This window comes from Oncorhynchus gorbuscha, unplaced genomic scaffold (assembly GCF_021184085.1).
Source record: "Oncorhynchus gorbuscha isolate QuinsamMale2020 ecotype Even-year unplaced genomic scaffold, OgorEven_v1.0 Un_scaffold_2283, whole genome shotgun sequence".
In the NCBI taxonomy this organism is placed as follows: Eukaryota; Metazoa; Chordata; class Actinopteri; order Salmoniformes; family Salmonidae; genus Oncorhynchus; species Oncorhynchus gorbuscha.
The window spans coordinates 26,660-52,057 of NW_025746837.1; the positions used below are offsets into that span (position 1 = coordinate 26,660).

At 41.2% G+C, this 25,398-nt stretch overlaps 1 protein-coding gene across 1 annotated transcript; it reads right to left on the bottom strand.

Moving 5' to 3' along the window:
• Positions 1-490: 490 nt before the first annotated feature.
• Positions 491-21,240, bottom strand: LOC124025552 (ATP-dependent translocase ABCB1-like). Its single transcript, XM_046338936.1, is given in 30 exon segments — positions 491-1,420; positions 1,607-1,753; positions 2,014-2,109; positions 2,111-2,221; positions 2,559-2,756; positions 2,895-3,051; positions 3,497-3,637; positions 3,740-3,840; positions 4,133-4,336; positions 4,541-4,624; positions 4,804-4,881; positions 5,015-5,119; positions 5,368-5,526; positions 5,968-6,198; positions 6,468-6,629; positions 6,882-7,052; positions 7,333-7,536; positions 8,106-8,231; positions 8,437-8,547; positions 8,695-8,808; positions 8,971-9,148; positions 9,272-9,396; positions 9,693-9,864; positions 10,006-10,197; positions 10,591-10,684; positions 18,972-19,122; positions 19,320-19,362; positions 19,464-19,581; positions 20,369-20,433; positions 21,135-21,240. Coding segments are annotated over 29 exon segments (4,023 nt in total). The 5' UTR covers positions 20,421-20,433; positions 21,135-21,240; the 3' UTR covers positions 491-1,222.
• Positions 21,241-25,398: the final 4,158 nt, after the last annotated feature.

Below are 25,398 nucleotides of genomic sequence, written 5' to 3' on the forward strand. Positions count from 1 at the left end.
TTGAATTCGAGAGGTTGAAATACAATTAATGTTGCCGGCGTGCAAGATAATAAATGTTACCTTTACACCATTTTTTGGGGAATGTAAACCAAATAAGATCATTTCCATAACACTAGACTAAAACGACGTGGTCATATATTTATACAATTATGCCACCTAGTGTTATTTAAACCTTCTTTTACAGTTGGAAAACAAGTGTCATTTTTACCGAAGTTAGCCGTGCTTGGCTACATTTAGCGGCATTTGAAATAGGCCTCAATCGAATGGGAGTCTTGTGAAAGTTCTACTACCCCACTAACGTGTTTCATTGGCAACGGGCGCCATCTTGTGTCCATCAACCCTCTGTAGACTTCAGTAGCCTATTTAGTCTCATTTAAAATGAACGAGTTCCAAGTTTATTTGAAAATGTATTGACATATTCCCCACAATCTAATTTAGATTTAGATGAATCATTATGTCACTTTAGAATCAGGTTAAAAAAGACATGTTATGGGATGTAATGTTTTATTTGAATGCATATTTACAAACAAGTAACAGCCTTACATAGTGTACTCATTTAAATATATAGATATTCTTCAAATGCATACTTTGCCTTTTAGAGCATAGTGTCCCCGTTTAAAATAATCCAAATATCACAGTATACAATAACATACAACAGTCTTCTGAACATCAACCTCTCATATTTACAGGTATACAACCTTTCCCAATCACTGCTTTTATCCACTCATTTCACTGTGATAATGTGTCTCTGTTTTTCTTATAGAAATACATACTGTACCTGTTGTCTTCAGACAATGAAAGGTGCCATGGTCAAGAACAGTTCATTCATTCGGGGCAGCTTAACTTATTTTCGCTGATGTCCGTGCTCCAGCATTACTGCTAAAGTGACTAATACAGTGAGTAACCAATAGCCTACATTTCAGTGCACCACCTACATGTGATCAAACCAATTGACACTGAGACAATTTGTATCATGCAATTGAACATAATTTTAGCAGTCCGTTCAAAGTGAGTTATGGCTGCCATATCATTATCCATATAGATTCCTTATTCTTTATACATTTTTATAAATAACCTTCATTTAACCAGGAAGTCCCATTATAGACAGGAGACCTCTTTCTCAAGGGGACCTGGCTAAGAAGTGCAGCTCAATAAAAAGAGCTCACAAAACAACATTCAACAGAACAGTACGTACGCTGCAAAACATCAATCTGAATATGAGTTAGTGGTTGACCTGGGCGTTGACCAGGGCATAGTAAGCCCCCCCTTTAGCCATGAGGTCAGTATGTGTACCCTGCTCTGTCACCTGACCATACTGAATTACCGCTATCTGGTCTGCGTTCTGGATGGTAGACAGGCGATGGGCGATCACGATGCAGGTTCGGCCCTGCCGGGCGGCATCTAATGCCTGTTGGACAATCTGGGGGAGGGAGGGAGAGAGAGAAGGAGGGAGGAAACAGAAAGACAGAGAGGTTATTTGGGAAGGAGGGAGAGGACATACTGTGTGAAGATAAGCTTTTGTGTGTGACCAGGCCATTAAGTAATTAATGAATTAATGAATAGGTAGAAAATGAGATGGTCGGCACTCAATGTCCATGTGACTTACCTTCTCACTCTCTGTGTCCAGGGCGGAAGTGGCTTCATCCAGCAGCAGTACTTTAGGCTGCCTGACCAGTGCTCTGGCGATGGCTATCCTCTGTTTCTGACCTCCAGACATCTGGGTCCCCTTGTCCCCAACCCTGGTATTGTATTTCTAACAAAAACAACACAATTTATAGTGTTTGTCTATATTGAACACCTTAAAAATATAAATTAAAACAAAGTCATAACAGCCCGTCTTGGGCTAGTCAATAGCTATTCTATATGAATATCTTTAGAGATACATTAGTTTAAGTTCTACTGTGACCTCACCAGTGACATTTTTGGATCCCCTTTGAGAAGACTTCAAATATCATCCTACAGCTACAGCCTATCCTGTCTCCTCCCATCTCCCTCACTATACTGTTACTATACCTCTGGCAGGCCCATGATGAAGTCATGGATGTTGGCGTTCTTGGCTGCCTCCTCTATCTCATCCTGGGAGACCTCTCTGCTGTTGTCCCCTGCACCGGATGTTCTCTGAGATGCTGCAGTCGAACAGGATGGGCTCCTGGGACACCAGGCCCAGCTGAGACCTCAGCCACGACAGGTTCAGGGTCTTAGTATCCAACCCATCCACTAACTGAGACACCACAATAATACCAGATTTAGGTCAACCCCTTTATTAACTGAGACAACAATAATACCACAGATTTAGGTCAACCCCTTTATTAACTGAGACAACAATAATACCACAGATTTAGGTCAACCCCTTCATTAACTGAGACACCACAATAATACCACAGATTTAGGCCAACCTTCACAAATATTAAATATTAAAATGTTAAAAAGTGGCCTAACAGTTTTACTATATTTGTTGCATTCCAATTCACAGTATACTGGTTTAGCACTTTGAAATAGTTTTGAAAGTGTGCTTTATATTACATTTATGATTTGATTATTTTTGGTCTTGGTCTCACCACTTGTCCTTCAGCAGGGCTATAGAAGCGCTCCAGTAGTTGTATGGAGGTGCTTTTACCACAGCCACTCTCCCCGACCAGGGCCAGGGTCTGACCAGGCCCCACTGACACGTTCAACCCCTGGAGAACCCTCACGTTCTGACGGGTCGGGTATGCAAAGTGGATCCCTCGGAACTCAATGTCCCCGGCAAAGTCTGTCTGGAAAAGACAACATTTTCCTTCCAGATTATTGTTCCAGACAAAACACAATGTTATACCATTGTCCCAGAAAAAACACAATGTTATATCATTGTTTTTATGTTTATATTAGAGTAAGACACATTACATCTCACTCACTGGCTTCTCTCCCTCCTCACTGTAAATGTCAATCTCTGGTTTCTTATCCAACAAGCCAAGAATTCTTCCTGCAGCTGCTTTCGCTTTGGCAAAGTCAGGAGCAAAAGATGCTGATTCTCCTATGTTCATGGCAGCAAATATGATCACAGAAAACACACTGCGAAAGAAAAGGACAATGTTGTACTATCACTGCCACTATATCGGCAGACCCTGGTCATGACCCAACTCAACGAGGCTGTCTCAGGGAGATTTGGGATATGCAAAAAACACACATGTGCATTAATACACATGTGTGAAATAGGACAAATATAAGCACCCACCAAATGTTATAATTATATTATTACTATTATTTTTACATTATCGTGTAGTGACAATGTGGCAGCCAAGGGTTCTAGTCAGGGTTGGGGTACATTCCATTTCAATTGCAGTCAATTCAAAACCCAATTCCAACTCCACATTTTCCTCATTGAAAAGCATTGAAGACAACTAGAATTGGAATGTCAGTGTACTTCCTGAATTGACTGGAATGTAAATGGAATGTACCCCAACCCTGGTGTGAATGTATTCATTTGAGATATAACAGTACCAGAATGTATACTCACAGGAAAACATTTTCATATTCTGTGTGACAGTGAGCAATAAGCCAGGACCCAAAGCGGAAGATTGCAGCATTGACCATGTAAGGGATTGCTTGGGCAACGGCAAATGTTAGTCCGTAGATGGGAGCCTTCACCAAACCGTTCCTGATGTATTCAGTTGAAATCTAATCAGTACTTGACTGTAGGTTATAAGGTCAAACAATCCAAAAGCTGAGTCTATAACAAAGTGAATAACTGTACTCTTACTGGTATGGTCTTTCTAGACTGTCCATGAACTTGTGAAAGAAGACGTCCTCCCGTGTCAATCCAACAACTGTCTTGAAGTTTTCAACGGTCTCTGTAGATATCTACAGAAGATGAATAAAGATTCATTAACGTTTTATTTGAACACATGGTATCACACACTGATATAGTCGCCCACTGTCTCAAAGTGCATTGCAATTAGGGTTGCATAATAGCAGTAACCTTCCTGAAATTCCCTGGTTATCCAGATATCCTGTTTTAAGGTTTCCCTGATTTTCTGCTTAATCCCTCCTGATTCCGGAAAACCTAGAACTGGGATTACTAGAAAATCTGGGAATTGTGGAAACATTACCGGAGTTTTGCAACCCCCAATTGCAATAGAAAGTTGATGTTAACCTTCCCAGACTGCTCCAGGGCACCCTGGTCTTTGGAGGCGTGGCCTGCCATGGCCCTCATCTGAATGAAGTTGGCTCCAATGAGGAAGGGCACACAGGCGAGGATGAGGAGGGTGAGCTGCCAGCTGTGGATGAAGGCCACCACAATGGCGATGGTGAGAGCACAGACTGTGTTGGTGGCCAGACCCAACCTAGACCCAGTCGCCTGGTGGTGAGGAGAGAGGAAACAAGTAGGTTCCATCCATTATCAGACATTGCAACTCTAAAGAACGCAACTGTAAATGTACAGCATATGTGCAGGTAGACATTTTTAAAGATTTGTACAGTAGAATGATTCTGAATTGACATCGACTTGATGTGATCGATTTTGATCGCTATCTCAATGTGTAAATCAGAGCATTGTGCTTACCCCTTTAACCAGAGATGCATCGGTGGCCAATCTGGTGGTTAGAACTCCCACTGCATTGTTGTTGTCATCAAACCATCCAATCTCCTGTAAGGAATGCATTTTAGCAAGGTTCTGAGGCAGAACACTGCAAAGTGGCATTTCAGCATCATCCTTTTGCTGGTATTATCAATACAGTAAAGTAAATTAGCAATGACAAGTCAGTCTTTTTAAATTGATGTACAATTGCTGAAGTATTTATGTTCCCGCATGACAGTTTATCCTACCTGTCTCATCATGGCATGGAATACCTGCCTCCTCAGCCTCATGGTAAGAAGCTCTCCTGATTTTCCAAACATGTAACCCTGAAACATAGAACATACAGCAGAAATGTACCCAACCAGACATACCCACAACATATTAAATGTTTGAGATAGTGCACTGTATAGGGCATAGGTTGCCATTTTGGACACAGTTTAGATCTATAAATTAGAAAACCTTTAGGAAGTAGGTGACAAAAGCCACTCCTCCGATGAGAAGAAAGAGCAGGGAAAACATCATGGTTTTCTGTCGTTTGACTTCCGGGTCAACCTCGGAAAACACCTAGAGAAGGTCACGGGGTGGAGAGAAACCCCCCAAAATGGATAACAACAGAAAATGAAAAGGCTGCTTTGGAAAATAGGAGCCAAAACCCACCAACCAACGACCATCAAATAAATTATGTGGAAAAGTAAGACCACCTCGATTAAATCAAACTCAATGAAGACACCTAGGAAATGTGAATAGTCTCTGCAGTATTTAACAATGCTTCATATTATGAACACAAGGAGGTGGTCTTGTGAAACACTTACTCCAATGATCTTGGCGAAGATGATGGCGACACAGGGATAAACGGCTCCCCCCACCAAGCTAGACAGGGTTCCTACCAACATGTACGGCCACTCGGCCTTGTTCAAGGCCAGGATTCTGGTGAAGGGGATGTCTGGAGCTTCATCTGCTTTCTTTTCCTTCTGTCATCAAACATTGTCATCAATGACAAAACTAAATGACCAAGGACCAACATGATGTAACAGATCTTATTTCTGATGACAATGAACTATCACTATATACAGCAGGGTGGCAGGTTCGAATCCCCGAGCCGACTAGGTGAAAAATCTATCGATATGCCTTTGAGCAAGGCACTTAAACCTAATTGCTTCTGTAAGTCGCTCAAGATAAGAGCTTCTGCTAAATAACTCAAATGTAAATGAATGCAACCATTTTATAAACCTTACATTATATACCATTCATTATATTCACCATACATTATAAACCATACATTATATACCATACATTATATACCATACATTATATAATAGGTATGATGATAGTTTAGCAATAGCACTATAACAAAGCCATGTTCCTATATAGCACATAAAGGACGCCATAAAGGATTATCTATGTAATAGTACCTTCTTGTCCTTCTTGGACTTCTTAGATTTCCTCCTGGTCGTCTTCATTTCCACACGGCCACTGCTGATTGAGTTCTTTTCAAAGCCGCCGTTTTCTATTCCTTCCTCGTTTCCCACTTCCAGCTCATCCATGTCAGATGAGTCATATAGGACAGAATCCAGATCCTCATATTTAGGAGGGTTATCCTCTTCCACAGGGTCCTCTTCATCTTCCTCTGGCTTCCCTTGACTCTGAACAACAGACAAGGTGTGATAGTGGATTTGAACATGTTACACACAGAGCCTGTTTATTACTGATCATTATTCATATAGACACAGGCTTGATAAGGTATATTGCTCTGATACTGATGATATACGTCTCTAAATAGGACTCTGATCAACATGATTTAGACGTTGGCTGATTCTACTGTTGAGGCAGAGTTGGGGCCCTGGTGGTCAAAAGCAGTGCACTATAAAGGGAATAGGGTACCATTTGGGATGTAGTGAGCGTGATACAGTACCTGCTGCATGACCAGAGAGTAGTAAACCCCCTTCTTGGCCATGAGTTCCCTGTGTGTTCCCTGCTCCACCACCTCTCCGTTGCTGAAGCCAGCGATCACGTCAGCTGTTCTGATGGTGGACAGGCGGTGGGCGATCACTATTGTGGTGCGGCCCGCTCTGGCCTATGGGAATGGGAGGAGACAATATTGCCATCATTTGTTCCAAATCATTTCTTTCATTACGTCTTCATTTTCACTGAGATGGATTCCAACAGGATCTCATGGATTCACTCTGATTCTTGACGTTTGTCAACTGCTGCAAACGTGAACTTGCAAGGCTGCAGTCAAACAAATCGAATCAGGCTATTAGGTTGCGCAAAAGCAGGTTTGAGATCAACTTTAACCATGGGTCTGGTCCTCAGGGAGGGTACTGACCTTATCCAGAGCGGCCTGAACGACCGACTCACTCTGGGTGTCCAGGGCGGAGGTGGCCTCGTCCAGCAGGAGGATCTTGGGGTTTTTGACCAGGGCCCGGGCGATAGCTATCCTCTGCTTCTGTCCTCCACTGAGCTGGGCTCCTCGCTCCCCCACCATGGTGTTCAGCTTCTGTTAACGCCACATTAAATGGGATGGAGATGAAATAATCATCTTTAAATTTGTCCATTTGGATAACATCACTATTTGGCCATTTCCTTACACTGTATACAATTTCAAAACAAAAACAAACAAACAATTTTTTCAATTCAACACAGTCGCCATAGAAACAACAGCATATCTGCTGTCCTACTCACTTCAAATCATTTGTAACCCATAGATCATTTAATGTATAATATATGTGAAACACTGAAGCCATTGTATGTCCTCATTTGTCAGTATCCCCACGTACATCGGGGAGTTTGGAGATGAAGTCGTACGCGTTGGCCTCCCTCACGGCCCGTTCGATGTCCTCATCTGTGGCATCCTCTCTGCCATAGCGGATGTTTTCTGCAATGGTTGTTCCGAATAGCACAGGTTCCTGACTGACGATACCCATATTCTCCCTCAGCCACTTCACATTCAGGGTCCGGATGTCCCGACCATCCAGGGTAATCTGACAACAAACCAGGGTCATATTCATTAGGCATGCAAATGTCTCTGCTTTGCTGACAAGTATTTTCTATGCTCATACAGGAGTAATAAAAATGGGAATGTTGTTTATTATTATTATTATTATTGTTGTTATTTATTTCTTATTTTGATTTATCAGGGGGTGCTGCAGCAGCCTCAGCACCCCTACCACCCTCAGCTATGCAAACAAAACCAACAGCGTTTCTGACAAATGATATATCAACATTCCACCAGAGGGCACTACAATACTATTTTACTTTTTACTGAACTTAATTCAACACTAAACCTGATAAACCAGAACTTGGGAATGAGTGTACGTGAGTGAATGTTCGTGTGTCCATTACACGTGTGTGTGCATGTGAGTCTCTGTATGCACTATGGGTCAGGTGTTTGAACTTCAATGCGCTCGTGTACTGCATACCTCTCCTGAGGTTGGATCATAAAGCATGTGAGTCCTTCACTGGAGGCTGGTGGGTGGAGCTATTGGAGGACGGGCTCATCAAATGCACTTTAAACACACTTTGAATAAACCTTGATCAGATTTGTTCATACCTCTCCTGAGTCGGGATCATAAAAGCGCTGCAGTAGCTGAATGGTGGTGCTCTTCCCACATCCACTGGCTCCAACCAGAGCTATGGTCTTCCCACGAGGCACTGTCAGATTCACTCCTTGAAGAATCTACAGCGACAGGGAACACATCCCACAACGTATTTAACATGTATTTTTACCTGTTCTTTTACAATTGTACTGCTTGTCATTTTGTTTTTGCTAATCCAACTGGAAACTGAAAATTCAACTTAGCTTCTTCCTCATTGTGCATTTTTCAAATCATTTGGAGACAGGTTAGTGTCTGGATCTGGTTCGATTCAAATCCACCACTTACTTTGACATCTCTCCTGGAGGGGTAGCTGAAGTGGATGTTCTTGAATTCAATGTCTCCTTTCACACAGTCTGGTTTGTGACCTTCCTTTGAACTGCTGTCTATGGGCCGTGGCTATGACAAACAAATCAACTCATCAACCGCGGCAGTAGGACAAATGTCTAAATTCGACTTGAGTTCTTGAGATCATGTTGTTCTGAGTGAGTTCACATGGAGTCAGTGCTATGGTGATTCAGGCGTTAAACTGATTACTTCCGGTACCTGGTCAATGGTATTGTAGACTTCATAGGCAGCACCCCGGGCTTTGGCGATGGCTTCCAAGTTAGGCGCACCCTGGCCCAAAGAGAACGCCCCAATCATCACCGAGAAGAAGACCTAAAAATAGCAGCAATAAAGAATGTAATGAAGAAAGGAATTATATTAATATCAGCAGAGTAACAGGTGTGAAGACATTGCAGAGGCCTCTTCACAATAAAATGTAAATGCATCTATTGGAAAATAGTAAATTCTTACTTAAAATCTTCCATAAAAGCTTACTGTAATGGTTTTTCCAATGGTGTAGTTTTCAGGCTCGTCTACAGAGAGCTTGGTCCCGTACCAGAAAGCCAAGGCGTACGTCCCAAATATGACAAACTGGGTGAAGCCCATGGACACGTTAGTGGTGATGGCTTTCTTTATTCCAAAGTTTTTAGCATCCTCCAAGTTTCTTTCATACCTAAAATATATAGAAGACATGCCTAAATAGGGGAATGTGTCTTGATTTTGGTAGATCATATTAATAATGATGGAAAGATCCACTGTTTTATGCAACACATTAATTAGTTAATAACTGACTAACCTTTCCACAGCTTTCTTCTGTCCATTGAAAGCCACAACTGTCCTGATAGCCACCAGTATCTCTTCAGCTACCGCCCCTGCTTTGGCATAGGCAGACAGCTCCTTACTGGTCAGGGTGGCAAGTATCTGAAATCAAATACAAACTGTTCATGAATACGGTATCTTACAATGCTGATGTAAAAATCTCTTTATAAAAGAAATGTGATTGTGGAAAACTGAGAGGATTGGATAAGTATAAACTAGTGGTGGATTTGGGATTGGGCACAAGAGTAGTGATGCGACCACTGTTTAGTGACACATATGAAAACAATATGGCACCTTATTCCCTATATAGTCTATTACTTTCAAGTAGTGTACTATATAGGAAATAGGGTACCATTTGGGATGAAGCTTTTGTCTTTGCAGATCATTGGTAGTCTTACTTTGGACCAGACGGCAGCTGATCCTGCCAGGAGAGGACTGACGGCCAGGATGACGAGGGTTAGCTTCCAGCCGAAGATGAAACCAATGATGAACCCTGACAAGAAGGTGCAGAAGAATTGCACGAACACACAGATCTTATCTCCAAGGCCTTCGTTGATTGTGTTGATGTCACTGTAGAAAGTAAAAGTATTAAAATAATTGACATTATTGAAACAATCTGTAGTTGCTCAATGTGATCATATATGCTAAAATATGACACTGTCTTTGATAAAAAAATAAATCCCAATCATTCATCCAATGTATCAAACTCACTCTGTTAACCTGACGTTGAGAACTCCTATCTGGTGTGTATCAAACCAGGACATCTGTTGGTGGAGGATGGCATGGAAGTATTTCTCCCGGATCCGTTTGGTCTGTTTGGTGCGTGTCAACAAGAACAACATCACCTGAAAGGTCCCCAGCAGGAACACAGCACAACCGATCCCAATGAAGTAATAGGCATGTCTGGAAATTCAAATGTATGTATCACACAGTATGTTTTTAAGCAATAAGCAATGGGGGGTGGGGTTATATGGCCTGTTCTTATGCACGATGCAATGCAGAGTGCCTGGAAACAGCCCTTAGCCGTGGTATATTGGCCATATACCACAAACCCCAGTGCCTTATTGCTATTATAAACTGGTTACCAAATGTAATTAGATAAGTAAAAATACATTTGTCATACCCGTGGTATACGGTCTAATATACCACGGCTGTCGGGCCAATCAGCATTCAGGGCTCGAACCACCCAGTTTATAATCATAAATAAAAGCCACATTGTATTTACATGAGGACATATTTCTGATATAATATATTGATAATGTGTGTCTGTTATCTACTGTACTCATTATCACTTGCCGAGTCATTAGAGCTTCTATATCAACTCCAGGAATTTGAATACATCCGTCAGTTGAGTTCAATAAAGCGCTGATCTCCTCCACAGGGAAATTGGCTATGGAGAAATGACAATACCAGTAGTCAATGTTCACAATCTGGCGTGCTTACCATATGATATGTGTAGTATAAATCATCCACAAATCACCATTATACATGGTGAAGATATGCCTAAACAATGCCACCCATAATATAAATAATCACATATGTATCTCACTGTAAATGCATGGCCACAAAGGATCCCTGCACTTTATAGCCAATACACAGATGTAAAATCTTAATTTGAGCCAGTTTGCTACAGCAGGAAAATAATCCTGCAGCAACAGGACAGGTGGGTTTATAATGAATGGGCATTGAATGGTGCTGGATTAGATAGCGGCTGTTTTACTAGTTCCTGACCAATTCTGCTGTTTAGTGTGGTTTTTTGTGTGTTTTTGATGCTCCTTTTTGTCTGGCTACATATACATTTCACACACGTTTTACATACATGGCACTTTTTTTTATGATCAAAAAACTATTTACATACCGTCAGGAGTCAATTATTTGAGTACAGGAAGGAAGTAGACTTTATAATACAATATGTTCTATATTATTCTCAGAAAATAAATTGTCGTCCCACCACTCACATTGTAGGTCTGTTGCTTGGTCAAGAGTTGTTGATATCTGATACAGTTTTACATAATACATCCCATGCATCAACTGTATTTGTCCGAGCATTGTTTATCACAGCCACGGATCGCTCTATACAAACATTATCTGTAAAATATGATGACCATGTTTGTGGTGAGAGGATTGCAGGGGTAATCGAAGCACTAAGGATAACTCGTTTTGTTGCTGTTAACCCTGCTTAAATGGTCCTTTTCTGAACCAGCTGCAGTCATACATGGTACTTTTATACGCAGTAATTACACAACAAATATATCCGTTTCTGGATTATACACATTACATTTTGGATAGATACTGGATATGTACTCAGACATCTATATAGTGTTTTCAGTAATACCTATCACTGATCATAAGCGTTTTAATCTCACCCCTCTGCTACTCTCAGTCCAGCCCACCTAAATGTATCTCCATAAGACCATCCCCTTTTGATTTCCACGTGCCATATATCTTTCGACTGTGCTGTGATGTCTTATATGAATTTTGAACCTTTCTAATGACATAGTATCCAAAGATTGTAAGTTAAAGATGAATATTTTCACTAAAATTATTATAATATTGTTGAATGATTGACTTTCCAAATCTCCCAACAGTGCAAATAGCTGAGTTAATTTTAGGTAAATGTAATAATTTTTCAGCCATTCCTGAAACTGAGACCAGAAACAAACTCCATTGTGCTGATCTAAACTTTTTTGTACATAATGGTTCCCCCATGGTTTGCTATAACCGAAAAGAGCTTCTGGACATCAGAACAGCAATAACTCATCTCGTATTGGATGAAGATTTCTACTTGGCGGTGCAGGACATACTTTTCACCCCGGACCAGACCCTAATCCTCTGCACTCGGAGGAGAAAGTGCAAGAGAGGCTGACGTGCGGGCACCCTGACAAAACTACAGTCGTGGCCAAAAGTTTTGAGAATGACACAAATATTAATTTTCACAAAGTCTGTTGCCTCAGTTTGTATGATGGCAATTTGCATATACTCCAGAATGTTATGAGGCGTGATCAGATGAATTGTAATTAATTCCAAAGTCCCTCGTTGCCATGCAAATGAACGGAATCCCCAAAAAACATTTCCACTGCATTTCAGCCCTGCCACAAAAGGACCAGCTGACATCATGTCAGGGATTCAGTGATTCGTTAACACATGTGTGAGTGTTGACGAGGACAAGGCTGGAGATCCCTCTGTCATGCTGATTGAGTTCAAATAACAGACTGGAAGTTTCAAAAGGAGGGTGGTGCTTAGAATCATTGTTCTTCCTCGGTCAACCATGGTTACCTGCAAGGAAACATTGCCATTATCATTGCTTTGCACAAAAAAAGGCTTCACAGGCAAGGATATTGCTGCCAGTAAGATTTCACCTAAATCAACCATTTATCGGATCATCAAGAACTTCAAGGAGAGCGGTTCAATTGTTGTGAAGAAGGCTTCAGGACACCCAAGAAAGTCCAGCAAGCGCCAGGACCGTCTCCTAAAGTTGATTCAGCTGTGGGATAGGGGCACCACCAGTACAGAGCTTACTCAGGAATAGCAGCAGGCAGGTGTGAGTGCATCTGCACGCACAGTGAGGTGAAGACTTTTGGAGGATGGCCTGGTGTCAAGAAGGGCAGCAGACTGATATTCTGCAAAAGGTACAGGGATTGGACTGCTGAGGACTGGGGTAAAGTCACTTTCTCTGAAGAATCCCCTTTCTGATTGTTTGGGGCATCCGGAAAAAAGCTTGTCCGGAAAAGACAAGGTGAGCGCTACCATCAGTCCTGTGTCATGCCAACAGTAAAGCATCCTGAAACCATTCATGTGTGGGGTTGCTTCTCAGCCAAGGGAGTGGGCTCACTCACAAATTTACCTAAGAACACAGCCAAGAATAAAGAATGGTACCAACACATCCCCCGAGAGCAACTTCTCCCAACCATCCAGGAACAGTTTGGTGACGAACAATACCTTTTCCAGCATGATGGAGCACCTTGCCATAAGGCAAAACTGATGACTAATTGGCTGGGGGAACAAAACATCGATATTTTGGGTCCATGGCCAGGAAACTCCCCAGACCTTAATCCCATTGAGAACTTGTGGTCAATCCTCAAGAAGTGGGTGGACAAACAAAAACCCACAAATTCTGACAAACCCCAAGCATTGATTATGCAAGAATGGGCTGCCACCAGTGTGTGGCCACAAAGTTAATTGACAGCATGCCAGGGCGGATTGCAGAGGTCTTGAAAAAGAAGGGTCAACTCTGCAAATATTGATTCTTTGCATCAACTTCATGTAATTGTCAATAAAAGCCTTTGACACTTATGAAATGCTTGTAATTATACTTCAGTATTCCATAGTAACATCTGACAAAAATATCTAAAGAAACTGAAGCAGCAAACTTTGTGAAAATTAACCTTTGTGTCATTCTCAAATCTTTTGGCCACGATTGTACATAGATTAATACATAAACTGCCTCTACCCTCTGTTCTATTAGAGAACGTGCAAGAGAACAAACTGGACAAGCTCTTTGAGACTATCCTATCAATGGATCCTGAAGAACTGTAATATCCTATGTTTCTTAGAGTCGTGGCTGAACAAGGACACGGATAATATACATCTAGCTCAGGTAAGATCAAGGGGGGAGGTGAGTGTCTCTGTTAACAACAGCTGGTGAGTGATATTAAGGAAGTCTCGAGGTTCTGCTCACCTGAGTAATAATAACTCATGATAAGCTGTAGAATATACTATTTACCAAGATAGCTGTGGATTTAACACCACAAGCCTAGAAGACGGTGTGTGCCCTCAGACATGGAGGGAGGCAAAGGTAATTCTGCTACCCAAGAATAGCAGAGCACCCTTTAATGGTTAAAACACCTGACAAGTCAGCCTGTTACAAATGCTTAGAAAACTTTTGGAGAGAAAAAAGTTTGATCAAATACAAAGGTATTTTACAGAAAACGAATTAACAATAGACTTTCAGCATGCTTATAGGGATGGGCACTCAACATGCTCAGCACTGAAAAATGGCTGACGATTGGCTGAAAGAAATGAATAGTAAGAAGATGGTGGGAGGTGTTATGTTAGACTTCAGAGCAGCTTTTGATGCAGTGATCCTAACCTATTGCCGAGGATTTTCATCCGCTGTCTTATTATGGATTGAGAGTTACCTATCTAATAGAACACAGAGGGTTTTCATTAATGGAAGCCTCTCTCATGCAAATTCCATTGAGTGATGTACCGCAGGGCAGCCGGCTAGGGCCACTATTGTTTTCTGTTTTTACAAATGACCTTCCACTGAACTTGAATAAAACCTGTTTGTCTATGTACGCTGACAAAATCAACAGCATTGTCACGCCCTGGTCGAAGTATTTTGTGTTTATCTTCATTTATTTGGTCAGGCCAGGGTGTGACATGGGTTTTTGTATGTGGTGTGTATGTAGTGGGATTGTAGCTTAGTGGGGTGTTCTAGGTAGGTCTATGGCTGTCTGAAGTGGTTCTCAATCAGAGGCAGGTGTTTATCGTTGTCTCTGATTGGGAACCATATTTAGGCAGCCATATTCTTTGGTTGTGTTGTGGGTGATTGTCCTTAGTGTCTTTGTTCCTGTCGCTGTGTTAGTTGACAAAAGTATAGGCTGTTTTGTATTTCGTTACGTTTATTGTTTTGTAGTGTTTGTGTTTATTCGTGTCTACGTTGTTTATTAAACATGGATCGCAATCTACACGCTGCAGTTTGGTCCGACTCTCCTTCACCACATGAAAACCGTTACAAGCATACACGTCTTCTGCAACAGTAACATAAATAACTGAGACACTTAATATAGAGATCCAGTCAGTTTTAGAATGGGTAACTAGCAATAGTCTGGTGCTAAATATCTCGAAACAAAAAGCATTATTTATTTAACAAATCAATCAGTCAACGATAAACCTTGTTTAGATCTATTATTGAATAATGTGGCTATTGAGCAAGTTGATGAGACTAAACTGCTGGATGTAACCCTAGGTAGTAAGCTGTCATGGTCAAAACATATAGACTCAATGGTTGCTAAAATGGGAAGAGATCTGTCCATGATAGGGCATTGCTCTGCCTTCTTGATATCTCAGTCGACCAGACAGGTCCTACAGGCCCTAGTTTTGTCGCTTCTGGACCACTGTGGTCATGTGCAGCAAAGAAGGACATAGGTAAATTGCAGTTGGTCCAGAACAAAGCAGCACATATCGCACTTAGATGTACAGTACTTGGAGGGTAAGTGTCAGTAACATGCATATCAGTCTCTCCTGGCTCAAAGTTGAGGAGAGATTGACTGAACCACTATTGGTCTTTGTGCAAGGTATTGATGTGTTGAAGATACCGAACTGTTTGTTCAAGCAGTTGGAACACAGTTCGGACACTCATTGGTACAACACAAGACATGAACCAGAGGTTTCTTCACAGTCCCCAGGAATGGAACTCTGCCACTGCAGGTAACTCAAGCTAGCAATAAAATCAGTTTAAAAAACAGCCATTTAATTTATTTTGTATTGTAATGTTAATTGCACTGTTTAGATCTAGATATTGTGTGTATGTACTGATACATAGGCTATGTGTGATGTTTCAAATGTATGCATTTCAGTCCTTGACTAATAATGTGCTGTACTATGTATGATGTTAGTATGTTTCATGTGGACCCCAGGAAGAGTAGCTGATGCTTCTGCAGCGGCTAATGGAGATCCTAATAAATGTCAAATACCAAAACGATGCTGGCACTAAGACCGCACTCAACAAGCTGTATAGGACCATGTATAGGACCATAAGCAAACAAGAAAATGCTCACCCACCCAGTGGCAGCGATCCTAGTGGATGGTGATTTTAATGCTGGAAAACTGAAATCCTACCAGCATGTCACCTGTGCAACTAGAGGTGAAAAAAACTCTAAATCACCTTTACTCCACAAAGAGAGATACATACAAAGCTCTCCTTGCCCTCCATTTCTTCAAATATGACCATAATGCTATCCTTCTATGCTCGCTTCGAGGAAAGCAACACTGAACCATGTATGAGAGTTCCGGATGACTGTGTGATCACACTCTCCATAGCCAGTCTGAGTAAGACATGAAGGGCTCTTTTGCTCTCAAAACAGCCTCAATTCATCGGGGCATGGACTCTACAAGGTGTCGACAGCGTTCCACAGGGATGCTGGCCCATGTTGACTCCAATGCTTCCCACAGTTGTGTCAAGTTGGCTGGATGTCATTTGGGTGGTGGACCAATCTTAATACACATGGGATACCAGCAGCGTATCAGTTCTTGACACAAACCGGTGTGTCTGACACCTACTAACATACCCTGTTCAAAGGCACTTAAATATCTTGTCTTGCCCACTGACTGCTCCCCGAGAACCAATGACATTGATTAAGGCAGCACCCCGCACCTCTCTGATTCAGAAGGGTTGGGATAAATGCAGAAGACAACAGTTGTGCAACTGAGTAGAGATCCCTTTTCCCTTTCCTTGGCTGAGAAGGGAGAAGCTGCCATAAGGACAAGAGTCTCTACAGCACCACCAATCTTGGCTTTATGGGAGAGTGGCCAGATGGAAGCCACTCCTGAGAAAAAGGAACATGACAGTTAAGTTTGCAAAAAAAAGGCACGTGAAAGACTGAGATCATAAGAGAAAAACATGCACAGCTCATCACCTATTTAACACCATTCCTACCGTGAAGCTTTTAAGTGGCAGGGACTGTGAGACTGGATAGAGGGAACAATAAATAGAGCCAAATCCTTGTTGTGAACATGCTTCAGAGTGTAAATTATCTTAGACTAGGGCGAAGATATTTTTGGGGGTGTACTTTTTACCTCAATTTTGTGATATCCAATTGGTAGTTACAGTGTAACTCGTTGCAACTCCCGTATGGACTCGGGAGAGGCGAAGGTCAAGAGCCATGCATCCTTCAAAATATAACCCTGCCAAGCCGCACTGCTTCTTGACACACTGCTTCCTTAACCCGGAAGCCAGCCGCACCAATGTGTCAGAGGAAACACCGTACAATTAGCGACACGAGTCAGCGTGCATGCGCCCGGCCCGCCACAAGGAGTCACTAGAGCACAATGGGACAAGGACATCCTGGCCGGCCAAACCCTCTCCTAACCCGGACAACGCTGGGCCAATTGTGCGCCACCTCATGGGTCTCCAGGTATCGAATCCGGGTCTGTAGTGATGCATCTATCACGGCAATGCAGTGCCTTAGACCGCTGTGTCACTCGGGGGGCTAGGGCAAAGATTTACATTCCAACAGGACAATGACTGCTGACAGAACCAGGAAGTGCTGGATTCAGTCAACATTCTCAGTGGGGAGGGGTGAAGTATATACAGTAAACATTCACAAGGTGGGACACACTAGCAGGGGGACAGGGCGAAGTATATACACTAAACATTCACAAAGTGGTATACTCTGGCAGTGGGGACAGGGTGAAGTTTAAACAGTAAACATTCTCTGCGTTGTTGGGAAGGACCCACTCTATTTTTGGCTGGCGTTATGGCAGGGCTAGTGTCAAACTCACTTTCATTTGCAATTTCGACCTCTTAAAACCAGCGCTCTGCTATTGTTAAACTATTGCACAAGGATCGGTCATTTCCCTGTCTTGTTCCAGCTTGCTTGCGCTCAGATGGGAGGGGTGGAAATATTTGAGGTGCGTCCTTAAAAACATGATCAAAGTGCTAATTTCAGGGAGTGCTGGCAGGGATATTTAAGACCAAACAGAAGATGGTTTTACTGATTTATACAGCGGATATCCAGCTGTGACTCACACTGAATATGAACATGGAACAAGAGTAATGGGCTTTTGGTGCCTGTATAGGCCTTCATAGTATTTAAAAACATAAAACACTATATTTCCCCCCCCCCCATTTCGTTTTATTTGATTAAAAACCAAGCATAGCCTCTGATTCTGTCAATGAAGGCTGTTTTCTTTTTGTCCTGCCCAATGCAATCAAGTAGGCTAGTCAAGATTGTAAAAGGGTTGGCTTTATTAAAAGATCAAGTTTGAGAGGAGTAATTATGGTGCCTGTAACTGTATTTAGACATAGCCTATTTAATATAAGTGGTTGTTTTGTTTCAAATGTGATTAGCTCTCTTTTAGACCTTAGCTTATTGACAACTTTTGGCATGTCCATGCTCAGCCATAATGCAATTTACAGTAGGCCCCTATATCAGTGTGAATGATATGTATTTATGTCCACATTGAAACCATGCAAATACTTAGAACAATGAAGACTGGAAACAAGTTCAAGTTGACCTATCTAGCAAAGAGAGGATAGGTCTACATTGTGTTATTTAATTTCTGTAAGCTGTTTAACAAACTATAATGGACTAACTTTGGAATTGGAGTTAATTCCAAGGTGATACATAAAAGACCATAAATACACAACTTGAATAAACCATATGTTTAGCCATTGAGCACTTTCTGAATGGCCAGTGAGGGGCCAAGCCTGACAAACCCACAACTAGTTTAATCGTCAAAACTAAGCCCTTTCTCGCCACCGTCAGTACTGCGCCAATCATTTTTGGTTGTGAAAATAGACAAATATTTTCTGACAAACCCTCAACCTAAAGCCCTACCGCCAGCATTTAGATTTACCATTGCATTAGGTTTGTTAAAATAGAGCCCTTGTCCTGCGACAGAGTGATCAAATTAAGATTCTACATCTGTACCTTGTCAAACAGAATATGTACCTGTAAGGTTGAGCTGCTGTCCACTTTGTACAAAGCTGTCGGTCATCTGTCCAAACACAACACACATAAGGGGCAGGGCAATCCCGTGGAGGGCAGCACATAGCAGGCCGATTATCATCAGGAGCACCTCACAACCAGTAGCGTAGCGGAACTGCAACCACAACACACATAAAACCACAGTCAAATGCAGCAGACATTGGAATGACTGGAGAATATGAATCTTGTCATGATCACTTGTAACAACTGATCCCATTTTGACATATACTACATGTACTACAGTGTATGTGCAGATTGCCAAAAGATTCTTGTGTGTTTCCTACTATTTCTGAAACCAAAATCAGGACATACCAACTGGAAAAATCCCACTGCTTTGGCTGGTTCTTTTTTCTTCCTTCTTGAAAATGAAACATAGATTCATGAGCAAACCAAAATATATTTAACAGTAATAGCACACTGTAATAGGAGTAAAGTAGGAATGGCAATGTTGCTTACCCGAAGCCCTTCTTTGGCTTGCGCTCCGTGTCAACGGTTGGCTGCCCCTCTGTCATCGGCTCCTGAGGCTTCTTATCCTCATGGAAGGCCAGGTTGGGGTAGCCTTTTGCAAATACCTCTGAATCAATTAAACATAGACATCATTTAGAAGAGACTCTTTGTCCAGCGCGATTTAAAGCGAGGTTAATTGCCATGCTAAAGGACACATGAACAGATGTATCACCTAGTCAGCTTGGGGATTCAAACCAGCGACCTTTCATTTACTAGTCCATTGCTCTTAACCACTAGGCTACCTACCATCCAATGATACTGCCTGGTCTCATTGATTAGACATAACATAGTAAATGTACATTCGGGACACTCAAATTAGTATGTTAGCTAATCCTTCCCCTAACCATAACCCCTTTAGTTACCCTTCCTATAAGCATAACTCTAACCTTAACCCTTTAACCTAATTTCAAATTTAACCCTAACCCCTAAACCTTACCCCTAGCCTAGCTAACGCTAGCAAGCTAGCTAAAGTTAGACACCTAGCTAGAATTCGTAACATATCATACTTTTAGCAAATTCGGAACATATTGATATTTTTCTAATTCGCAACATATAATACAAATTGTAATTCCTAACATGTCATACAAAATGGTGATGGACATCCACAAAGTAATACATACCATACAAAAATTAACATATCATACTAAATTGATTTGACGATTTACATAGAGAATAATATGAAGTGCTCTGAAACCAGGTTGAACGAGACCTCTCACTTTGGTGTACTGACTGTACATAATTATTTAATTTCATTTACTGATTATATCAGTCAACCACAACTCCTTCTAATCTACTCTTAACTTGGAATTCTATGCTAATAAATAAGACCTTAAATGATGTGAGACAAACAATACCCTCAGGGATGGTTGGTAGAGAGTCTGGCATGTCCCCATCCTTTCTCCCCATGGTGAATGAACTCCTGGAATTCAGAGAAAGCGATTTTAAACTGTCATTTCAATATAGTAAATATGAGAATATTTGCGGTCCCTAAATGAATGAGTTAATGTACATTTTGAAAAGTGAATAATGATTTCTGTACTAAACAATCTGAATGCTATGCTAGGGCGAGTTGAGGTTTGCCTTCATGTATGCATGCATGTTGTAGTACATGTTTTTCAGCTGCTTTGAACAAGACAAACTTGATTTACAGTTAACTTGTGTAACGTCTATAAACTGTGATGTCATTTAGCAAATAATTACAGTAATGTATTTTAATGGGTTCTATCCGGAACCGGGAGGACAGGGAGCCAGGGACGCTGTACAGGGGTAATGCTCATCAACACTTGCTTTTCTTACTGCATCTCAAATTATTTTATATTTTCAATATTAATTATGAGAGCATTAAATTGCAAATATTGGCAAATGTAGTATTATAGTAATAATATCTTTACATTTCTAATACCTTGTTAAGCTACATATCAAAAAGTGCATATTGGCTTTTATATCTTGTGGAACTAAGTTCAACATTTAAAATGAATGAATCACAATAAGAGGGGTTTTGTCAACAAAAACAACAAAATTAAAGCTATGGAATATTTTTTTTAAAGCATGTTGTACCAAATATTGTAGTCTACAAACATGTATAAATAGACATAATGTGTACAGATGTGGGCTAATTACCTTCAGAGAATCCAGTATGAGCCTTTTAGACAATCCACAAGCTATTCTCTCAACATAATACCACCCTTACTAATTGTCAGATGAATGTAATCATTCTTTTGGGAGCTGGGAGATTTTATATCGCTATGCAGGACAGCATCATCATCAGGTGTCAGGTCACCTCAAGTTCAGGATCCTATTGACATTCCACACGGCTGGGGGAGGTGCTTCATGACACATTATACAATTCATCAATAATGACACTTCATGTCACTGATGGCATATTTCATAGACAGGTAATTTGATAATGACTTATTCTGGCTTCGATTTATGTGATAAGTGTATGAACTTTTGAATTGAAGTTCTTCTGACAGGTGCACTGTCACACCTCAAAGTCATGTGGTTGGCATCATAGTTCTGTGTCTGTGGGTGTGACAAGCAACTTGTATAATGTGTCATAACTTTTGAAATGTATCCAAGTGCTAATCTGAAATTATCCTCAACTAGGATCCTGAAATCTCAAAGGAAAAGAGAGACACATCGTCATTGTAAGCTTATAATTCTAAATGTTGTTATTTATTTCATTAATGAATATTCAGCATACACATTTGTACCATTGTTCTAATGGCATGATGCATTCATTGAAATTATATTTGCCATGGCCTGCCAGGTGAATATTAGGGTAATTGACAACCTGCTTGAATATTCCACTTATTTTTTTACCTTTATTTAATTAGACAAGTCAGTTAAGAACAAATTCTTATTTTCAATGATTGCCTAGGAACAGTGGGTTTATTTGCCTTGTTCAGGGGTAGAACAACAGATTTTTAGCTTGTCAGCTCAGGATTTGATCTAGCAACCTTTTGGTTACAAGTTCAACACTCTAACCACTGGGCTAACTGCCACCCCACCATGTTAAAACATTAGGATGATCAATAACATGTCTTAATATTAGGCTAATCATACCAATGTCCGAATATTATGAGGATCAATACAATGTTTGAATATTAGGATGATCATGTTTGTCCCCACAATGGGTCTTCTTCAGGACTGTGGTTGCCAAAACACTGGCCCCTCAAAGCCAATGGTAATGTCGTACTTCATACATTCATCCCATCACATATCAGTAAAAGAGGAATAAATATAATCCTTATAAGTGGAATAAGACCACTCTTACTAGCAGATAGTCTCCCATCAGACAACAATGTTTTTCGTTTTCAGAATAAAATGATTAAATTAGATGCCAACCTAAGAATCTTGTTTCTTGTTATTTTATGTCCAGAATAATATCTGGACCAAGACTTTAATTTGAATGAGCATTTAAATGTTTAATTGTATTAATATTAACAATCTCGACCCAGTGATGAAGTCAGATTCATCAACCTGACATGGATCTGATTTTCCGTACTGATTTTGTCCTCTACTTAATTGCGCATCTCATGAAAATGTCATTACTTTCATGACATGTTAGTGATCGTGCTACTTAAGATAAATGAACTCTCCTAACACCATGTTGTTGAGGAACTACAGTATGATCTGGTTTCGGCACTAAGATATACATGTACCTGATGTGTGCGTGTGTTTGAATAATGCACAGGTCATGGCGAGAATGCAGAAGATGCTATCTACAATGCATGAGATGCTATCTAGAAAAAACAGGTTTGTCTGAGTATTTGGAGAACTGTATTGTTCAACATGTATGAACTCTGAACATACTGGCTTGTATAACCATTAATTCCAGATGGAATTACATAAACTACTACCTTACTGTTTAGTCTAGAGAAAGGGTCCAGGCTAACTATGTTCTCAACAACTGTTGGTCCCACTCTAGACAAAATGTAACTGTTAAGGCTTAATTGAAGCCCATGGACAGTAGATGCTGTGTTCATATTGCATTCAAATGCAACATTTGGAAAAGCATAAGAAGTAAAGACCTTTTTATATCACAATGAATGTTTGCATATCAATTGTTTGTGAATCAGTGTAGCTTAAAATATGAACATACTGGATAAGAGCGTCTGCTAAATGACTTAAATGTAAAATGTAAATGTACTGTACTGTGAGAGTCAATACTAGCCTACACATGTGTAGGCCTAACATAGCCCACAGTAAATGAACTTTCTTCACATTAAATGAACCTGCTATGGCATTTGAAGCACCAGGAACCTGCATCCACCAGGTTCCCTGGAGGTAAACAGGCCCACTGATATAATCTACAGGTGTAGGATCTTAATTTGATCACTCTTTTGTTGCTCAGAATGTATGGCCTAAACGTTTAAATCCTTATTTTGCTGTGACAGTATAGGTAAAATTAAGATTCTACATCTGTACACACTTTTAAATTTTAACCAGGTGAGAGGGCTTAACCCCTTGCCACTGTCACGTCTTATCCCGCTCATGAGACTCACCTGGACTCCATCACCTTCCTGATTACCTTCCCTATATCTGTCACTCCCTTTGGTTCTTTCCCCAGACGTTATTGATTCTGATTTTGTTTCATGTCTACACTAATCGTATTTCATGTTTTGTTACGTTATTTATTAAATTCACTACCTGTACTTGCTTCCCGAATCTTAGCGTACACGTTACAGCCACGTGCAGGAGCAGTCAAGTTTGGACACATACTCAAGGTACAAATCTGTCGTTCTGCCCCTGAACAGGCAGTTAACCCACTGTTCCTAGGCCGTCATTGAAAATAAGAATTTGTTCTTAACTGACTTGCCTGGTTAAATAAAGGTAAAATAAATAAAATAAAAAGGTTTATTGACTGCGTGAATAAAGACTTCATGATCGAATTGCTGCAAAGAAACCAATACTAAAGTACACCAAATTGAAGAGACTTATCACATTTAAGCTATAACCCAGATGCAGACAGTTTTGAAGAAACAAAAGTTTATTCCTTAAACAGGGGCAGGCAAATGACAGGGCAAGGCAGGCAAGGGTCAATAATACAGAGAGAGTGTAAGGGTCCAGAACACAAGGCAGTCTCAGGGTCAGGGCAGGCAGGAAAACAAACTGGCAACAGACAAACAGAGAACACAGGTATAAATACACAGGGGATAATGGGAAAGATGGGCGACACGTGGAGGAGGGTGGAGACAAACACCAAGACAGGTGAAACAGATCAGGGTGTGACAGTACCCCCCCCCCCTAGGGGCGCCCCCTGGCGTCCTACTTGGGCACATACCTGGTTGACCCAGGGTTCTGGCGTTGGAACTCAGAGATGAGACCCATAAACAGGCGACAAAGGGCTGTGAGACATGGGTTTAACTCAAGATATATGAAAAGTAGGATGTATACAGAGGGTACGGGGCAACAGAAGACGAACAGCAGAGGGGCTAATGATCTTGGAGCATGGGAGAATGGTCTCGGATCCTGGGGTGTAATCCGCGGAAATGGCGAAGAGGTCCGGGGCAAGTCAATAGAAAGATTGTGTCGCTGGAGCCAAAAGAATCCCAATACCACTGGAACTGTGGTTCCCTGACACTTGTAGGTTGATGGGGGTGGTATGGTGGGTGACCCGGCCTATGGAGCGCATGTCCAGCGCTCTAACATCCATGGGAATGTAGAGGGGTTGAGTGGTATGCCCAGCTCAGACGCCAGGGTAACATACATAAAGTTATCATTGGCCCCCGAGTGGGTGCCCCACAGCAGGATGGTAGCGGGCCACTGACACAGCCCGCTACCAAAACCTGTGGACTTTCCTTCACTGCAGCCGACGTGAGTAAAACATTTAAACGTGTTAACCCTCACAAGGCTGCAGGCCCAGGCGGCATCCCCAGCCGAGTCCTCAGAGCATGCGCAGACCAGCTGGTTGGTGTGTTTACGGACATATTCAATCAATCCTTATCCCAGTCTGCTGTTCCCACATGCTTCAAGAGGGCCACCATTGTTACTGTTATACACACGTGTAAAGGGATAAATAATATGTACATAAAGATATATGAATGAGTGATGGTATAGAACGGCATAGGCAAGATGCAGTAGATGGTATAGAGTACACTATATTCATATGAGATGAGTAATGTAGGGTACATAAACATAAAGTGGCATAGTTTAAAGTGGCTAGTGATACATGTATTACATAAAATGGCAATATGCAGTAGATGATATAGAGTACAGTATATACATATACATATGAGATGAGTAATGTAAGGTATGTAAACATTATATTAAGTGGCATTGTTTAAAGTGGCTAGTGATACATTTTTTAAACATACATTTCCATAAATTTCCATTACTAAAGTGGCTCGAGTTGAGTCAGTATGTTGGCAGCAGACACTCA